We start from the raw sequence: 18630 nt of genomic DNA, 5'->3' as shown, positions 1-18630 counted from the left end.
AATATGGTCACTTAGGAAATTCATCACTTTTGGAGAAAAGCTAATTCGACGGTAGATGCGTTAGCAAATTATGTTCTTTATACCGATGTCTTTACTCTTTTTTTATTTTTATGAAGCTACCCTTCCTTTAATTATTTAAAAATTTGTCATAGGAGATAGAAGGGGCGGTGCTATAGCCCCCACAAAACTTTGAAAAAATAAAAAATTGATAGTTTACCCCTTATGTTTTGATTGATATTAGAGTTAGCCCCTTATGCATACCCCAACCTTTTAATCTATATCTATGTTAGAGATAGCCCTGCGTTTTTCAAAGTCAAACTGACAACTTAAAAAAATATTGGTTTTCCCATGCCCCCCTGTTTTTAACTAGCTAACATGCATTTGTAATTTGAAGCAGCCAGACTGTTTCAAAAAATTTCGAAGTGATTAAACACTTTCCTTGTTAACTTAGTCAGATTTTAATTCTTATGAAGGGTCTTTAAGCTCAAATGGATTACACTAATACTTTCCTTACTCACTTATTAATATTTTAAGCCTTACTAAGACCACATTGGGAATCCAACCCACAACCGTCAAGATTTCATGGAAAAACTCATATCCAAAATAATAATAATAATAATAATTTTTTTCTTCTTCTTTTGGACTTGATCCAAGGTTTTGAAAATGGATGGTTATCGAACTTTCACTTAACTCCCAAATTTAAAATTAAAATTTAATAGTAAAAAGATAACTTGTTTTGGATTTTTTTTCCTAAAGTTTATAGAATCTTGTCCTCTACAACCCTGAAGCATCGAATCATGATTTTGGATGTGACAAGTTAAGGACAAGGACGCTTAATAAGGGTGAAATCCTTACTAACATAGTAAGGCTATTTGGACTCAATGAATTACCAGATTGGCAATCCAATACCATAGCCCACTAGATTTCACAGAAACACTTAGGTGGAAAAAAAAAATTCAAAATTCATTTTTTTTGGGTTTGATTTGAGGTTTTGAAAATAGATGGCTACTGAACTTCCATGATACTCTCAAATTTAAAATTAAAATTCAATGGAGAATATATATATATATTCATTCTCAGAGTTCATGGAATTGTGTCCTCTACAACCTTATGGAATCAGATCATGTTTTTGGATTCTGCAAGGTGAGCTCAACGATCCTTAGTAAGAGTTGAAGTCTTACTAATTAGTAAGGCTACTCAAACTCATTGGAAATTTTCTTTCTACGTGACACTTGGTGTATTTATGTTTTCAAAATAATGAGATGCCCTTCAGTGTTAAAAGATAATATTTGAGATACCTCCTTATTTTAGTCAAAATGATGACATGCCTCTTGACTTTGGTGTTTTCATATAGACTAATGAAAAATGACCCAATGGCCCTGCCACCATCATCATGCTCATCATATCCAAGACATTGAAGATGATTAGTAACTTCATTATGAAGATTACTAGCCATCCATCATAATAAGTTCAACATTGACATAAAAGGAAATCAAGAATATCAATTGTCCATCGTTAGCACTTAGCCCCCACAAACTGATAATCCTAGCTCCACCCTTGGGGGATAGATTATCCATTCTTTATTTTGGACTTGTAATAATAAGGATGTTGTTCCATTATAATTTTATTCTTTATCCAATCATTGCTCATTTAGCAGCAGCAGCAAATATATATATATATATATAGGGAAACGTTCAGCAACAAACATTTTGACAAACATTTTGGCAAAACATTTTTCAAAACATGGGTTAGAGGTTTTGGAATGGGCTGATTTTTGGTGAGGATGATCTCTATGGTGAGGAGATCATCACCAAAAATCAGCCCATTCCAAAACTTCTAACCCCATCAAAAATGGTTTACAAAAAATAGACGGTCCACGATTTTTCAACTTGTAAACTGGGGCTAGAAGTTTTGGAATGGACTGATTTTTGGTGAGGATGATCTCCTCACCGTAGAGATCATCCTCACAAAAAATTAGCCCATTCCAAAACCTCTAACCCATGTTTTGAAAAATGTTTTGCCAAAATGTTTGTTGCTGAACGGGACCCATATATATATATATATAGGGAAATGTTCAGCAACAAACATTTTGGCAAAACATTTTTCAAAACATGGGTTAGAGGTTTTGGAATGGGCTGATTTTTTGTGAGGATGATCTCTACGGTGAGGAGATCATCATCACCAAAAATCAGTCCATTCCAAAACTTCTAACCCCATTAAAAATGGTTTACAAAAAATAGACGGTCCACGATTTTTCAACTTGTAAACTGGGGCTAGAAGTTTTGGAATGGACTGATTTTTGGTGAGGATGATCTCCTCACCGTAGAGATCATCCTCACAAAAAATTAGCCCATTCCAAAACCTCTAACCCATGTTTTGAAAAATGTTTTGCCAAAATGTTTGTCAAAATGCTTGTTGCTGAACGGGACACATATATATGGGTCCCGTTCAGCACCCTAAGTTTTACCACACACTTTAACAAACGTGTTTTGTCTTACATGGGTTAGAAGTTTTGGAATGGGCTGATTTTTGGTGAGGATGATCTCTATGGTGAGGAGATCATCCTCACCAAAAATCAGCTCATTCCAAAACTTCTAACCCCATCAAAAATGGTTTATAAAAAATGGACGGTCCACGATTTTTCAACGTGTAGACATGGGGCTAAACATTTCGGATGGGCTGATTTTTGGGGAGGATGATCTTCTAATCATAGAGATCATCCTCACCAAAAATCAGCCCATTCCAAAACTTCTAACCCATGTAGGACAAAAAACGTTTGTTAAAGTGTGTGGTAAAACTTAGGGTGCTGAACATTTCCCTATATATATATATGGGTCCCGTTCGCCACCCTTAGTTTTACCACACACTTTAACAAACGCATTTTGTCTTACATGGGTTAGAAGTTTCGGAATGAGCTGATTTTTGGTGAGGATGATCTCTATGGTGAGGAGATCATCCTCACCAAAAATCAGTTCATTCCAAAACTTCTAACCCCATCAAAATTGATTTACAAAAAATGGACGGTCCACGATTTTTCAACATGTAAACATGGGGTTAAACATTTCGGAATGGGCTGATTTTTGGGGAGGATGATCTTCTAATCATAGAGATCGTCGTCACCAAAAATCAGCTCATTCCAAAACTTCTAACCCATGTAGGACAAAAAACGTTTGTTAAAGTGTGTGGTAAAACTTAGGGTGCTGAACATTTCCCTATATATTATATATATATTATATATATATATATATATATATATATAATATATATATATATATATATGGGTCCCGTTCACCACCATTAGTTTTACCACACACTTTAACAAACGCGTTTTGTCTTACATGGGTTAGAAGTTTCGGAATGAGCTGATTTTTGGTGAGGATGATCTCTATGGTGAGGAGATCATCCTCACCAAAAATCAGCTCATTCCAAAACTTCTAACCCCATCAAAATTGATTTACAAAAAATGGACGGTCCACGATTTTTCAACGTGTAAACATGGGGCTAAACATTTCGGAATGGGCTGATTTTTGGGGAGGATGATCTTCTAATCATAGAGATCATTCTCACCAAAAATCAGCTCATTCCAAAACTTCTAACCCATGTAGGACAAAAAATGTTTGTTAAAATGTGTGGTAAAACTTAGGGTGCTGAACATTTCCCTATATATATATATTATATATATATATATATATATATATATATATAGGGTCCCGTTCGCCACCCTTAGTTTTACCACACACTTTAATAAACGCGTTTTGTCTTACATGGGTTAGAAGTTTCGGAATGAGCTGATTTTTGGTGAGGATGATCTCTATGGTGAGGAGATCATCCTCACCAAAAATCAGCTCATTTCAAAACTTCTAACCCCATCAAAATTGATTTACAAAAAATGGACGGTCCACGATTTTTCAACGTGTAAACATGGGGCTAAACATTTCGGAATGGGCTGATTTTTGGGGAGGATGATCTTCTAATCATAGAGATCATCCTCACCAAAAATCAACTCATTCCAATACTTCTAACCCATGTAGGACAAAAAACGTTTGTTAAAGTGTGTGGTAAAACTTAGGGTGCTGAACATTTCCCTATATATATATATAATTATTATTTTAAATAACTTATGTTTGAAACTCATATAAATTAAGATATATGATTGAGCGCTTACTAATCCAATTCATAGTAGGAAAAATAATTATAATTATTTAAACTGATTTTGATCTGTTTGATTTGTACGGGACTGGACCAGACTAGATAGTGCGTTAGAAACGGAAAACCAAGCGCACATCATCCACCCGAATCCAAGAAACAGACTTGCAGAATTGTACTGTAGGACTCTTGGTGAAAGAAGAAAAGGCCATGGAAGTGTTGACTGGGGGATACGGAAAAGCAGGGAAGTAACAGTGTTATTGCTTCCACTACTGAGAGATTAAGGTTGCTACAAAGGAAAGTAGTTTTCAAAGAAGAGATATCAAATAAAGAGAAGGTGACATCAAAATATTGTGTCGGGTGAGATGCATGCATGCCTTTGAGGTGACGTGAAAGGAGGAGTGCATGCTGGCCCCACCAACACTGGTGCTGGGTACGAAACTTTGTGACCACCCCTTTAACAACACTGCTTTAATTTCTCTTCTCTTCAAAACCGTAAAAGTGAACAAAACCCTACAGAGACCAAAGGGTCTCTTTCAGTTTCAAACAACAGAAACCCTAGAAGAAAGGAAGTTAACTAACGTTTACTTCTCTTTATCGTCTCTTTCGCAAAGATAACATAAATAAACAAGGTTAGTCTATCCTTCTATAACAAAGAAAAATCATAAATCTCTGGACTTCAGTCTGGCATTGATGTCATAGTTTTGAAGTTTGAACACAAGAACAGAAAGAAAAACTAGCACTTGATAGGTTCCTTGCTTTCTTTCTTTCTTCTTTTTTCCTCTCAAGAGTGAATTTTAGCATGAGAAGCGTTTCTTGTATGTGGAGCTGTGTAGCTGTCGTCATAGGAGACTCTTTTTCGGTCAAATGAGAATCTCTTGGTGGATTCACACACCGGAGAAATAATAATACAGATATGCTATTTCTAGCCATTAGGTTGAAGCATTTTTCAAGATAACTCCTAGCCATTGGATTTCAGGCTTTTGTGGTTACTAAAAAGCGAAGGGGTAGAAGTCACCAATCAAGCTGATTTTGGGTGTGAAGAGGTCCAAAAGAATTTCTACAGGTCCCACCATGCACTCCACGCACCAAAATGCAATAAATGGCGAGGCCTTATTTGTTAACGTGGTGTGTTCCGCAGAAGTCCATTGGGTGCTTTTAGTGGAAGGAGTGATTTTTTCCTCACAGACCAACAACGTTTTCCATGTGGTGCAAATGACGTAGACAATTTTCTCTTTCGAGATCACAATGGAAAATGGGAATTTCTTGATCGGATCACTTTGTGGCATTCACAAATATATTCCGATACTGCAAGATTGTAGAGGATGAAATTCTATGAACGTTTTTTTAATAAAAAAAGAGATTATTATTCACCGTTGAATTTTAATTTTAAATATGGGTGCTCGTAAAAGGTTCATTTTCAACACCTTTCAAGTTTGAAAAACTTATTTTATTTTATTTTTTAAATATGAGTTTTTTAATGAAATCTAGAAGCCTGCGGTGCTAGATTGCCAATAATATAATTCATGTGGGCCCAACAATTTGAAATCTAAAATTAAAATTTGTAGGCAAAAGATGTGGGAGGAGAGAGAAATTGTCCCTCTATTGCTTACGTCATTTGCAACACATGACTAAACGGTGTTGGGTGTGAGCAAAAAAAAAATACCTCTCTTGTGGAAACTAGAGTTTTTGGGCAATTGGTTATTTGTCAAGAGTATTTAGTGTGTGTATATATATATATATATATATGTTTGGCACCAAACTTGGCAAACTTTAGGGTTGCTGAACCATCCCTTATATATATATATATATACAGGGTGGCGTTCGGAGACCTTAAAAAGCCAAACATTTTTTCTATCTATGGGTTTTAAGTTTTGAAATGGGCTGATTTTTTGTGTGGATGATCTTTATGATGAGTAGATCACCCTAAAAAAAATCAGCTTATTCCAAAACTTTTAATCCCATCAAAAGTGGTTTACAAAAATCGGACGATTCACGATTCTTCAACTTGTAAACTAGGGTTAGCAGTTTCGGAATGAGCTGATCTTTGGTGAGGATAATCTGTTCACCATAAAGATCATTCTCATAAAAAATCAGCTCATTCCAAAACTTCTAACCTCTATTTTGAAAAATGTTTGACACAATGTTTGACACAATGTTTGACTCTCTTTAAGGCCTCTGAACGCTTCATATACATCTATATATATATATATATATGGGAGCGGTTCAGCAGTCCTAAAGTTTGCCAAATATTGTGCCAAACATTTTTCAAAACATGGGTTAGAAGTTTTGGAATAAGCTGATTGTTTTGTGAGCATGATCTCTATGATGAGGAGATCATCCTCACAAAAAATCAGTCTATTCCAAAACTTTTAACCCCATAAAAAATGATTTACAAAAATTGGACGGTCCACGATCCTTCAATTTGTAAATTAAGGTTAGAAATTTCAAAATGAGCTGATTTTTGGAGAGGATGATCTCTTCATCGTAGAGATCATCCTCACAAAAAATCAGCTCATTCCAAAGCTTCTAACCTATGTTTTGAAAAATGTTTGGCAAACTTTAGGGTTGCTGAACCGCTATATTTATAGGGGGGCGTTCAATGGCTAACATTTTTCAAAACATGAGTTAGAGGTTTTGGAATGGGCTGATTTTTGGTGAAGATGATCTCTATGGTGAGGAGATCATCATTACCAAAATCAGCTCATTCCAAAACTTCTAACCCCATCAAAAATAGTTTACAAAAAATGGACGGTCCACGATTTTTCAGCTTGTAAACATGGGTTAGAAGTTTTGGAATGGGCTGATTTTTGGTGAGGATGATCTCCTCACCGTAGAGATCATCCTCACCAAAAATCAGCCCATTCCAAAACTTCTAACTCATGTTTTGAAAAATGTTTTGCCAAAAAGTTTGCCATTGAACGCTACCTATATATATATATATCCAATAAGCCTATTAATGTTGCTAGGATTTAAATCCATGTCTCTAATATCATCACCCAAAGACTTTACTAACTAAGCTAGTTGGTACTTGCAAACAATTTTTCTTAATGGGTAAGCTAGACTTGAACCCATGACTTCAAAGTTGTTATGCGATGTGTCAAAACAACTGAGCTATGGGTCAAAGCCCCTTTTAGATGCTTAGTAAATGTTATTTAGGAAACCCCTTCTTATATATTTAAATAATTACATTAAAAGTTTAGTGTATTTCTATCATTTAATTTATAAATAAGAAATAATCTCTCAAGATTATTTTAAGAGAAATTTCCCCAAACATGATCAACTTTCGATGATATTTCGATTCCGATTAACTATCCATTTTAATTTCCAAAACATGAAGAGTGATGTCACAGGTTTTTCATGTGACGATCTCATAGCTTTAAAGTTGTGAGATCATAGAATTTTTTTTTTCAAAGTGACAATTTTCCTAGTTATTAAGATGACTATCTTGTAGGTTCACTACTTTTTAGTCGGATCGTCACTATATAAACCAACGAGATTGTTGAATATATATACCAATTCACTACTTTATAGCTACGAGATAGTTACTTTGAAAAATCTACAATCTCACTCTTCATGTTTTGGGACTTAAAAGGAACAGTTACTTGGAGTTAGAATTTCATCATATTCAACTCACGAAATGGGTATTTACCCTTATTTTAATCATTAACCAAAATGGCAAGAACATTTTTTTAATTAGTAATCCTATCTTTAATGAGATCAAGAGCTAGGCGATGGCAACAATTTAACCAAGGTCTATGGTATATTTAACACATAGATGTTATCAAATAATTAGCTAGTTAACACCTTTATCTTTCAAAGAAGATGCAACTTTAAATTCTATCATATTCTCGCAAATGTTGAAATTGGTACAATTCATTTTTCATTTTTGCTCGTTTTTAGCTTCACATTCCTGTGGGAAGCGTTTATCAAATATTTAATTACCAAAGATAAATTTGATTCCCAAAAACTTTTTTCACCACAAAAAGTGCTCTCCAAACATGTTCCCAAATGCTACATAAAATTACTCAAAAATGAGAGGAGAGGGAGAATTGAAATCCTAGATATCCTTATGAGATATTCACGTGATCAACTTTTGAGGAATTTCGGCTTACTATTCATTTTAGTTATCAAAACATCAATGACAACGAATTCAGAGGTTTTAAAGTGACAATTTCGCAAGTTTAAAGTGACTATCTCGCAGGTTTCACTATTTGTAGCGAGATAGTAATGTTAAACCTGTAAAATAGTCACTTTAAAATCTTTGAATTCATTACTATTGACATTTTGGTAATTAAAACGAATAGCGAGTCAGAATCGTAAATTCATCAAATTCAGCTCATGAAATGGTACTTCACCCTATCCTTAAATGGCCATGAAAAGTCAAGATATGATTTTCAAACCCTGGGTAAAAAAAAAAAAAGGGAGAAAGTGCTAAACAAGGACAAAGTGGGGAGGGCTAGAAGAAAACCCTAAAATTTTGAGGAGGGCCTGTCAGTTGCCTTGATTATTTACGATTACAGAGGGTGTATTTTAGTAAAGGAACACCTATATATCATTCATTACCTATGAGAAACATTTAAACAAGTCAACCAACAAAGACACAATGATTGACTACAAATTTAACATGTCTATATTGAACTTAGAATTAAAACATAAGCATAGCCCAGGAGATCCACACATCTTAAATCTGTTCTACTAATTTAAGCTATCTTGAGATTGTAAACCCTAAAATTAGATAATATTTTAGACCAAAACCCCCAAAAAAGAAAGACTCAAATACTGATATAGCTAAGAGATGTAATGATTGGTTACTAATCTTGATACTAATTATTATAAACCAAATTTTCTAGGACACAAATACGTATCAGAAAAACGAAAAGAAAAAGAGAGCAAGGTATCAAACAATAATAATAATTGAAAAAAATAAGGATGGATGGAAAATTAAGTGACGAACCTGCTGTTGGAGAATTCGTAGAGGCGTCCACGACTTGAGAAGACGATGAGAGCAACTTCAGCATCACAGAGAACAGATAATTCATAAGCTTTCTTCAGGAGTCCATTCCTCCTTTTGCAGAAGGTCACCTGACGGTTCGTAGTGTTCTCAATTCTCTTTATCTCAATCTTTCCTCTCCCCATCTCTCTCTCTCTCTCTCTCTCTCTTGATTTTACTTCAAGTTCAACCTTAAAAAGAAAATCAAAGAGAGATTAACAAAAAGTAGTACTTTTCTAAGCCGGACAACTTTTGACGCTATTCATCAAACGTAAGAGACACGGATGAGAGAAAAAGAACAAGTTTTCTAGAGATCAGTTCTCTTTTTATATTTTGAGGAATCCCTAAGGAATATTTTCCCATCTTAGCCGTACGCTTGACAGTTTGATGCTATCATTTTCCCAAATGAGGATTTAGACTCTCCATCAAACTAACGCTGCAATGGAAAGTTAGTCCTAGAGATTCCCCATAAAATGATCGAAAACTGTGTTTTTTCTCCCCATCTCAGCTGTACGTTTGATAGAGACGTCCAACCTGAGGTTGAGAACTGAGGCTAGTCTCAAATTACAAAGATTCCGAAGAAAATGAATCAGAGAGATGACAAATATACGAATCTCGAGGAACTCTATGTTTTTTCTCATCAAATGACAACGACTAGTCGTTCTACTTTTCAATAATAATATTTATAAGAGTAATTTGGAGAAAACTTGCGAGAACTACAGAACTCTCTCTCTCTCTGTCAAATCTTTCCTAAGTTTCAGAGAATTTATGCATGCGTTCGTGTATGTATGGATGTATGTATGAAGAACACATGAATGTATGATGGAATTAATGAGGAATGAGCGAGAAGAACAAATGCTTAAGTTAATTAGAAGCTTATTAGAGGAAAAAAAAACCTGCGTTAGTTAGTAGAAAAAAGAAAGAAAGAGAAGAAAAATAGATTGATAATCTCAGAAAAATGGAGTTTTATGGAAACTCATCTGAAAGCGAAAAAGCAAAACCACCTCACAAAAATCAGAAGAGAGAGAGAGAGAGAGAGAGAGAGAGAGAGAGCAATATTTCTCATGAATCGAAGAAAAAAAGTAACTTTTTTTTTAATGGATCGGTGAAGAAAAATTAAAACAAAATTGATTTTTCAGTGCTAATCAGTTGTTTAAACCGTTGGATACGATCAGATGGAATAAAATGAAGAAAGAAATTAGGCTAATTAAGCTGAAATATCTAAGAAAGGAGAACCAGAAATCTCAAAGAATTGGTGATTAGTAGAGAAAGAAACGTTAAAGATTAAGATATGATTCATGGATCCTTAATACAACCGAGATCTATCGTTTTAAGCTCATTTTCTTACATAAACAACGAAAAATTCATCTCAGAAACCTAAATCTCTCTAAGAAAAACACAAAACTTTAGATCAAAGGGAACTCTTTTATGATAATCTAAGAAAATTGATGTTCTTACTCTCATTTTCTTACACCAACACCGATAAATTCATCTCAGAAACCTAAACCTCTCTATGAAAAACACGAAATTTTAAATCAAAGAAAACTCTTTATGATAATCTGAGATAATCGATCGTCTTACTCTCATTATCATATACCAAAACCGATAAATTCATCTCAGAAACCTAAACCTCCCTATGAAAAACAAGAAAATTCAGATCAAAGAAAATTCTTTGTGATAATCTAGAAAATCGATCGTCTTACTCTCATTTTCGTCCACCAAAACCGATAAATTCATCTCAGATACCTAAACCTCGCTATGAAAAACAAGGAATTTAGCTCGAACGAACTCTTGATAATCCCGAATAATGTATAAGAGAACAAGCAAAAAAAAAAAAATCGAATTTGACAAAAACTGACACTATCAGGCCCAAAATAACCGAAAATTAAGCGAAAAATTATGATTTCAAGTACTTCGTAACCCTAGATCATACAGATCTGTAAAAAAACAGTTCAAGTACAGCACTGTTTTCTTGGTTTCTTACCTTTAAAGCTTTCCGTAAAAATAGGGAGAAAAACTTTTCGGACCAAAACTGTTCAGTTCTCTACTCGAATCGGTCTCGGGGAGAGAAAGAAGAAGTTTTGGATCGACTCCGAAAAATCTACTCTAGCGACTACCGATTTCGGAAATTTTCGGATTGTTTCGTGGATTTCAAGCTAACCAAAGCGTAGAGACGAGTTTCTTCTCTCTCTCTCTCTCTCTCAATCAATATATCTCTCTAGAGTGAGAGATCAGACGAAAGCAACAATCGAATGGTTTTTCTTTTAGGAATTTAATAACATTTGTTTTAGTGTGCTGGTCAGTATTTGGTCCGACTGCACTCGTTTTATCAGCCATGGATGCAGAAGTGTATTATTTTAGAAAACTTTTGTTTCGATCCTTAGAAAGAACAGGTGGCAATCTTTCAACGCTCAGACACACCAATTGGATTCAGCTAAGTTACAGTTAGACTAGCGACCTGAGTGTTCTTTTAAAATAGAAAAATGCTAACGTGACTTCCTATAGACTGTGCTGACATTGAATTGTGTTCAAAATCATAGATGCTTTTCCTCGAAATACGAAGGAAAACATGTTCGGTTCTCAACTCAATTCCACGTCAGCTCAATATGGAACGCAGTGTCCTGTTCAGTCACTCTAAATAGTAAATTTTTTTCCTTTATCAACAAACGGTAGATCTCAATAATTGAACGTGAATCATCAAGATCAACATTCAAATTGGATCTCAATATTTCCAACATAAATCAATGAATCATCAAAAATCAACAATTCAAATGACCAAGTTAAAATATTTAAATTATTAATCTCAATGATTTGAATTATCAATCTCAACGATATGATTTTGCAGTTTTATCAGGCTGGAGACGTTAAGAAAGAAAGATTTTACTAATTAAATTGTTAAGGTACCACTCCTAAAGTTAGGGTGCATTTAGAAAGACATCTTTCCTATGGACTCTCTTAAGTAATTTTCACTTTTTTTTTTCTCTGAGTGTGTATAGTAGAGAATCCTAACATCAAACCACGATTATTTTTATTAAAAAGTCATATTTTAAAAAGTATATTTCAGTTTACTTTTGGTAGAAAATAAGAATTTTATAGACTAAAAATTATTTCTGAAAATATCTTTGCACAAATTTAATAATCAAGATTTTTTGTACTAGAATAAAATACTTTTAGAAGTATTTATGAAATGTGTCGTGATGAATATTGCACGCAGTCAATCATACATGGTCTGTACATTGTTGACATGACAAGGACACATAACCATAGATCTATTTCTTCGGGATACACAAGGAAAAAGATCTATGATTTTATACCCTTGTCACATCAGTCGCGTACAAACCGTGTATGATTTACCATGTGCATTCATCATCATTATTCTTATGAAATATAAAATATTTTGGAGGTTACTACCATCTTCTCAAAATCATTAATTAGTGTTTTTATGAAAAACCTTCGAAGAGGATAGCCTGTTTCAAAAATTTTGTAGAACCCTCTTATTTGAATTACACGTAACGTCTTCTTGACGTAACGGAAGCATGTGATTCAATAAATTCGATAGATTGTGCTCAATAGAATATTCAAGGTCAATTTGAATCAATAGATTCAATTGATAAATAAGCAATAGCTTGAAAGAAAATAAAATATAAGTTAAAAGTAATTAAAAGAGAAAAGATAATTGAATTGAGTATTGATTGATTGATTATTAATTTTCTTATTTTAATCTTTTTATATAGATAACTCCATCATAACAACTTGTAATCTTACTAAAATATTAAAAATTAATATTTTTAACCTATCTATAACATAATACTAACTTTATAATCCTATTAGACTCGTATTGGAGACTTTTAAATACTTCTAATTATAGTCTAAATAATAAAAATGAATTTAAAATAAATTAGTAACTGATAATGAATTGTACTTCTAACATAATTTTGAAATAAAAATCCTACGATAAGTTGTCTAATTTTACGCACGCAAGTATACGTATCGAAACAAGTAATAAAGTGATAAGAAAGTATCGTTCCCACGGAGACTAAATACCAATCTATTGCTAATTACCAATTTATCTCACTCTAATTTTATCCAAACAAAAGTAAAAATAGGAATTAAAACTAAACAAGAAAACTAACAGAGAAAATAAACTTGCAGATTTAAAATCAATGAGTGATAAAATCTAGGTTATAAATTTCCCCCAACAAACACTTGATTTAATTCTCCTTCCCTCTATGATAAATTAATCCACTATGGTTGTCATCCAAGAACACTAAATTCTCTACAAGCCTCTTCCGATCCATGTAATAATACCCTTCTAGACTAATTCCCTATATCTAGAATCAGACAAGAACAAATCACAAGAAGAATTCATTAGCTCTATAAGATAGAAATAATGAAGATGCAAGAAATGCAGCATAAGATACCTGAGTCATATTCCTATCTCAAATTAGCATATGTTAATCTATCTAGGTCATGAACACAAAATAACTCTGCCGATATTATTAGGGTTCACCAAATCAATTCAATTAATGATCAGTTAATCAAATCGCATTAAACATTGGATAAAATAAACAATCACATGTGGGATCATAGAAGAAAGAAAAAGAAAACTAATCAAATATCATGAATGGGTTCCATTATAACCCTAGAATAGAAATTAGTTCTTCATTGAAAAGAAAACAAAATCACAAAAGTATTTAGTCATTCTTAGATTACAAAATTAAGAGAAGAGTTAAAGTTAAAGAAGATAAAACTCAAGAGCCGATCTCCAATTCCCGTCTTCCTTCTCAATCTTCTGCCTCCAAGAAAAATCCCAAAACTTCTGTCCCCAAATAAGGGTTAAACTTTCCTATTTATAGGTATGGAGTCATTAGGGTTTAAGAGTCTCAAAATCCGTCTCTAATTCGGTCACCACAAATTAACGTGTAAAGCTGGAAACGTAAGCAGGCCATGGCCTCCCAATATATCATGCCGCGGCTTGTATTTCTATATTTCTGTTATGCCATTCTTGAATTCCCGCCGCGGCATCGTTTTCTATCAAGCTGCGGCTTGAAAATTTTTTAGCTTGTATGCTTAGCTTCCTTCTTCCGAGAGAACCAATTTAGAGTCAGAATTTCTCCTAAACGTATGCACCTATCCCAATGTTCCATATTGTTCCTAATCTGTAAAATAAGCATAAAAATCAAATAAAAACATATAAACACATAAAAAGTATAAAACTAACTAAACTTAAATAAAAACAACTAAAAGACTCTAAAATTAATAAAATATTATATTTAAAAGTGGTTAATTCGTAGGTATAAAAACCTACTCATCAAATACCCCCAAACTTAACATTTTGCTAGTCCTCGAGCAAAAAAAAAACAAAGAAAAACCTAATTACGGGAAATAAATCTAAAATAAAGAAAACACAAGTGATGATACTAGCTTGATTCTCCACACTTGCCTCAAAGATTATGCAAATTTCACAATTTAAAAGAAAACTTTAGAAATTGAAACAGTCTAGATTTTCAACCCAAATGTCATTCAACCTCACCTTGAACCATCCACATATGTGCAAACAACCCCTTTTCACTTAATCAGTTTTCAACTCAAATCAGTTTATGCAATCAAGAGTAAACACAGATGATCTCTAGATATTGAAATTGATGAACTCCATAGGCTTACTTTTCATGTTATTCTCCACTAATGTAGGTTGTCACTCAATCAAGAATCAATAGGACTTTTATTCAGCTTGTAATGTGTGGCTAGGTTAAAGGTAGGATAAAAGGAAATTTTGTGGCTAGATCACCCCTTAAACACCTCAATCTCTTAGGATTCTCACAGAGCGCAAACTTACATTTCAACATCAAGTCACTCCGCATTCTCAATCTTGTTTCACTTCATTCCCACTTCATTCCATTGACAACCTTTTATTCACCATTTTTTTTTTACTTTTTTTTTTTTATAGCCCACTGCACCCCCAAACTTATTGGATTCAATGCATTCTTTTACAAGAAGGGATGTAGTAATAAGAAAAAAAAAATTTCAACATAAGTATTTCCTAACCCTCAACTAAATATTCTTGAAACTTTGCCTTCCACATTCCATGAACTTCACCTTCAACCCTTATTTGCATAACTCAAAATTATCCAGTAGTAATCAATATGCCTAAGAGGTGATGGGTCAAATCTTAGAAAAATTAGACAAAAAGGCTTGGTTAGAGCTGTGGGTGCCAAAGAAAATTGGAAACAAGGCTCAATGGGGAACACTAGTGATAAAATCAACATAGGTAAGCTTAAAAGGCTCAATCGATCCAAGAATGGCCTAAATCATGTTCCTGATCAAGTGCAACCTAGGATTTCGCCTTGAGTAACAATCAAATAAGTTCTAGAGTTCATTGAGATCATGGATTACTTTCAAAAGCATAAACATTCTCCAAGTGTATCAAACAACCAAGTGCATCAAGATTATAAACTCAATGTAAAAGAATTCAAAACAAGGATGAATTTCATCAGAGTTAAGCACACAGACAAGTTCAACCTCCATCATTTTCTAAGAATCATGTATGTATTCAATCAAAATCATTATCATTGGCTGTAGATTATCAAGCAAAAATCATCACAAAACAATTTTTTTTTTTTTTTAAATACTAACTTAAACACATCAAAACCTAAACTTAAACACATGAAAGCAAACACAAAAAAATCAAAGAACAGTTTTCAGAAAAATACTACTCCCACCCCCAAACTTAGTTATTGCATTGTCCCCAATGTAATCAATTAGAATCAAAGGTAGGTGAAAGAACTTCCCTGAAATATTTATTGGTGGTCAGGAGTCATCAGCATCATCCGCGCCATCTTCATTGTTGTTATCATTCAGTCCTGGTGTAGTGATGAATGATGAAATGTTGAAGTTCGTGTTCTGTTACTTTTCACAATCTCTGGTAAAAATCATGACTCCACAATAAGTAATAGTAACCCAATCACCCACAGTCGAAGTGATAAGTATAGCAACTACACTCAATTATATCCAGCAAGCACCATGTATATCAAACAACCCCCAAAATTTGCAACAGCTTAACCTTCCCAACCTCTCTCATTGTCATTGAACTTTTCACAGACACCTGGTGTGTACAAAAATTTAATGATCTCCCCAAAATTTAGTAATACCAGCTACTGTCACAAAAGACCGTACATATTGCAGCACATAGTACTCCACCAATCAAACAATCCACACACCCATTCCAACATCAATCACTCCATCAATCACTCAACATCAATCATCGATTAAATCCATCAAACACTCTCAAACAACCACAAGTGTAATCAAAACTCAATTTTTTAATCCAAATAATCAAATATTTATTCACAATACGCAACATAGGTTAATTGAATGTAAGACTTACAGAAAAAACCTGATGGTGCTTCACTTGATTTGGTCAAATTGGCAAAGAGAGTAGTTGGAAGATCCGTTCAAATTTGGTGAAGTCGTACTCATGGATTTGATATCTCTTTAGCCACCCTTGGATATTGAGAGGGAGATATAAGAATAATACTGGAGAAGAGAGAGAGAGATGAAGAGTTTTCTATCGTTGAGGCACGAAGAGACTGTTGGTTGTGAAATTGTGTAACAATAGAAATAGTAGGGCAAGTGTAACCCTTTTCTAAGTGGGTACGAGTTCGGGCCGAGGCCTGTTAGAATATCATGCTATGGCCCGCATTTTTATGTTTCTGATCAGTTCTGTCACGGACTAATGCCTTGGCCTAAGAAGAGTTAAGCCATGGCCTCCATTTTAATATTTCTGATCAGTTCTGCCACAGACTAATGCCTTGGCCTAAGAAGAGTTAAGCCATGACATCTTCGAACTGTGAGATCAGAACTGCTGTCTGTTTTAGATATAGCAACTGGAATTGAAGAAAGGCTTCTGCTATTAAAATATGTGCTGCCAATGACTTGTGCCATGTTGCTAATGTAGTTGATTTGCTTAGAGACTCCCAACATGTTTCAACACAACATAAGAAAATTAAAAAAAATTCTAAATATTTTAATAAAAGCAAACTAAATAACTTTTTTTTTTTTTGAAATAAACAAAAATTAACGAAGAATAATGAAAATCAAAATAAATGGAGAAAGAGTTTAGAACACTTGGGTTGCCTCCCAAGAAGCGCTTGTTTTAAAGTCCTCAGCCTGACTTTCTCTGAAGTCACGTCAGGTTTGCTAGAGTGGTGGTGAATTTTTGACGGTCAATTCCCCACACATCAGAGATCTCCACCTCCTTTATGATTGGGTTATGCCGACATTGGTACTCAATAAAAGGCTTATGATATTCATCAATACGGATTTTCTGCATGCTGATAGAAGGACAAATCCCCTTAATATCCGTTATGGACCATCCCAATGCTTTCTTGTAATCTCGCAACTCCCTTATATGGCTAGGAAGATACTTGAGCTCTAATGATGATGATTCTTGAGTTGACAGCTTCAAATGAGAACATAATGGTAATACTTCTAACAACTCAAATTCTGGTTTAGAACGAGAGAATTTTGGTGCAGCCTCCAAGTATTTTACCAACTCAAAATACTTAAAATATTTCTCATTGTAAGTATTAATGATTGCTAATTCAAGCTGGTTAAATGGGAGTATTTTTTCATGGTCATGTCGAACACATGTGTCCACTGCATCAATTCTATAGCAATCTTCAGGCTCTTCAGTGGGAAACTTTGTAGCTTTGAAAACATTAAACGTCACCTCTTGATCTTGAACTCTCATAGTAAGCTCTCCCTTTTGCACATCAATAAGAGATCTGCCTATGACTAAGAATGGTCTGCCAAGAATGATTGGAACATCCTTATCCTCCTCCATATCAAGAACAATAAAATCCACAGGGAATATAAATTTGTCAACCTTAACAAGCACATCTTCAATTTTTCCCCTTGGATACTTTAGTAATCTATCCGCTAACTGGAGTGTCACAGTAGTAGGCCAAGCTTCTCCCAATCCCAATTTTCGAAATATAGACAGCGGCATTAGATTAATACTAGCCCCCAAATCACACAAAGCTCTACCAGAGAAGTGGTTACCTATTGTGCATGGTATAGTGAAGCTCCCTGGATCCTTAAGCTTTGCGGGAGTTGGAAGTTTCTTTGAATGATAGCACTGCACTCTTCAGTCAAACCCACTGTTTCAAATTCACTCAATCGCCTCTTTTTAGTCAAGATATCTTTCAAAAACTTGGCATAACTTGGCATTTGCTCTAAAGCTTCAGCGAATGGGATATTAATATGCAACTTCTTGAAGATATTTAGAAACTTTGCAAACTGCTCATCATGTTTTTATTTCTTGAAACGTTGAGGAAATGGTGGGGGTGGGTTGTAAGGAGTAATATTTTCTAAGCCCGGCGTGTTATGCTCCTGTTTGTGTAGTTTCTTCCTCTTGCTCACCCTTCTCTTTAGAAATTGTTTCATCTGCCACTAAAACATCCGGTTCCTTTGGTTCCTTGACAACATCATTC

At 34.2% G+C, this 18630-nt stretch overlaps 1 protein-coding gene across 2 annotated transcripts in view; it reads right to left on the bottom strand.

Annotated features, from left to right (window-relative positions):
- Nucleotides 1-11404, bottom strand: part of LOC147406488 (agamous-like MADS-box protein AGL11) — a 39593-nt gene extending 28189 nt beyond the window's left edge. Inside the window, exons 1-2 of one of the 2 annotated variants that reach the window (XM_086434555.1) lie at nt 11124-11404; nt 9104-9330 (exon numbers count right to left, since the gene is read on the bottom strand). In XM_086434555.1, coding sequence (XP_086290681.1) covers nt 9104-9285 — 182 coding nt within the window. In that variant the 5' untranslated portion in view covers nt 9286-9330; nt 11124-11404. Of the gene's footprint in view, nt 1-9103; nt 9331-10842; nt 11080-11123 lie in introns of those variants that run through there. The other variant, XM_086434554.1, reaches the window with a different exon arrangement.
- Nucleotides 11405-18630: the final 7226 nt, after the last annotated feature.

The sequence above is a fragment of the Akebia trifoliata genome, chromosome 3 (genome assembly GCF_017979445.1).
Source record: "Akebia trifoliata isolate Shusen 1 chromosome 3, ASM1797944v1, whole genome shotgun sequence".
Lineage (NCBI taxonomy): Eukaryota > Viridiplantae > Streptophyta > Magnoliopsida > Ranunculales > Lardizabalaceae > Akebia > Akebia trifoliata.
The sequence above is the reverse complement of the archived record's forward strand: the minus strand, read 5'-3'. Positions and strand labels throughout refer to the sequence as shown.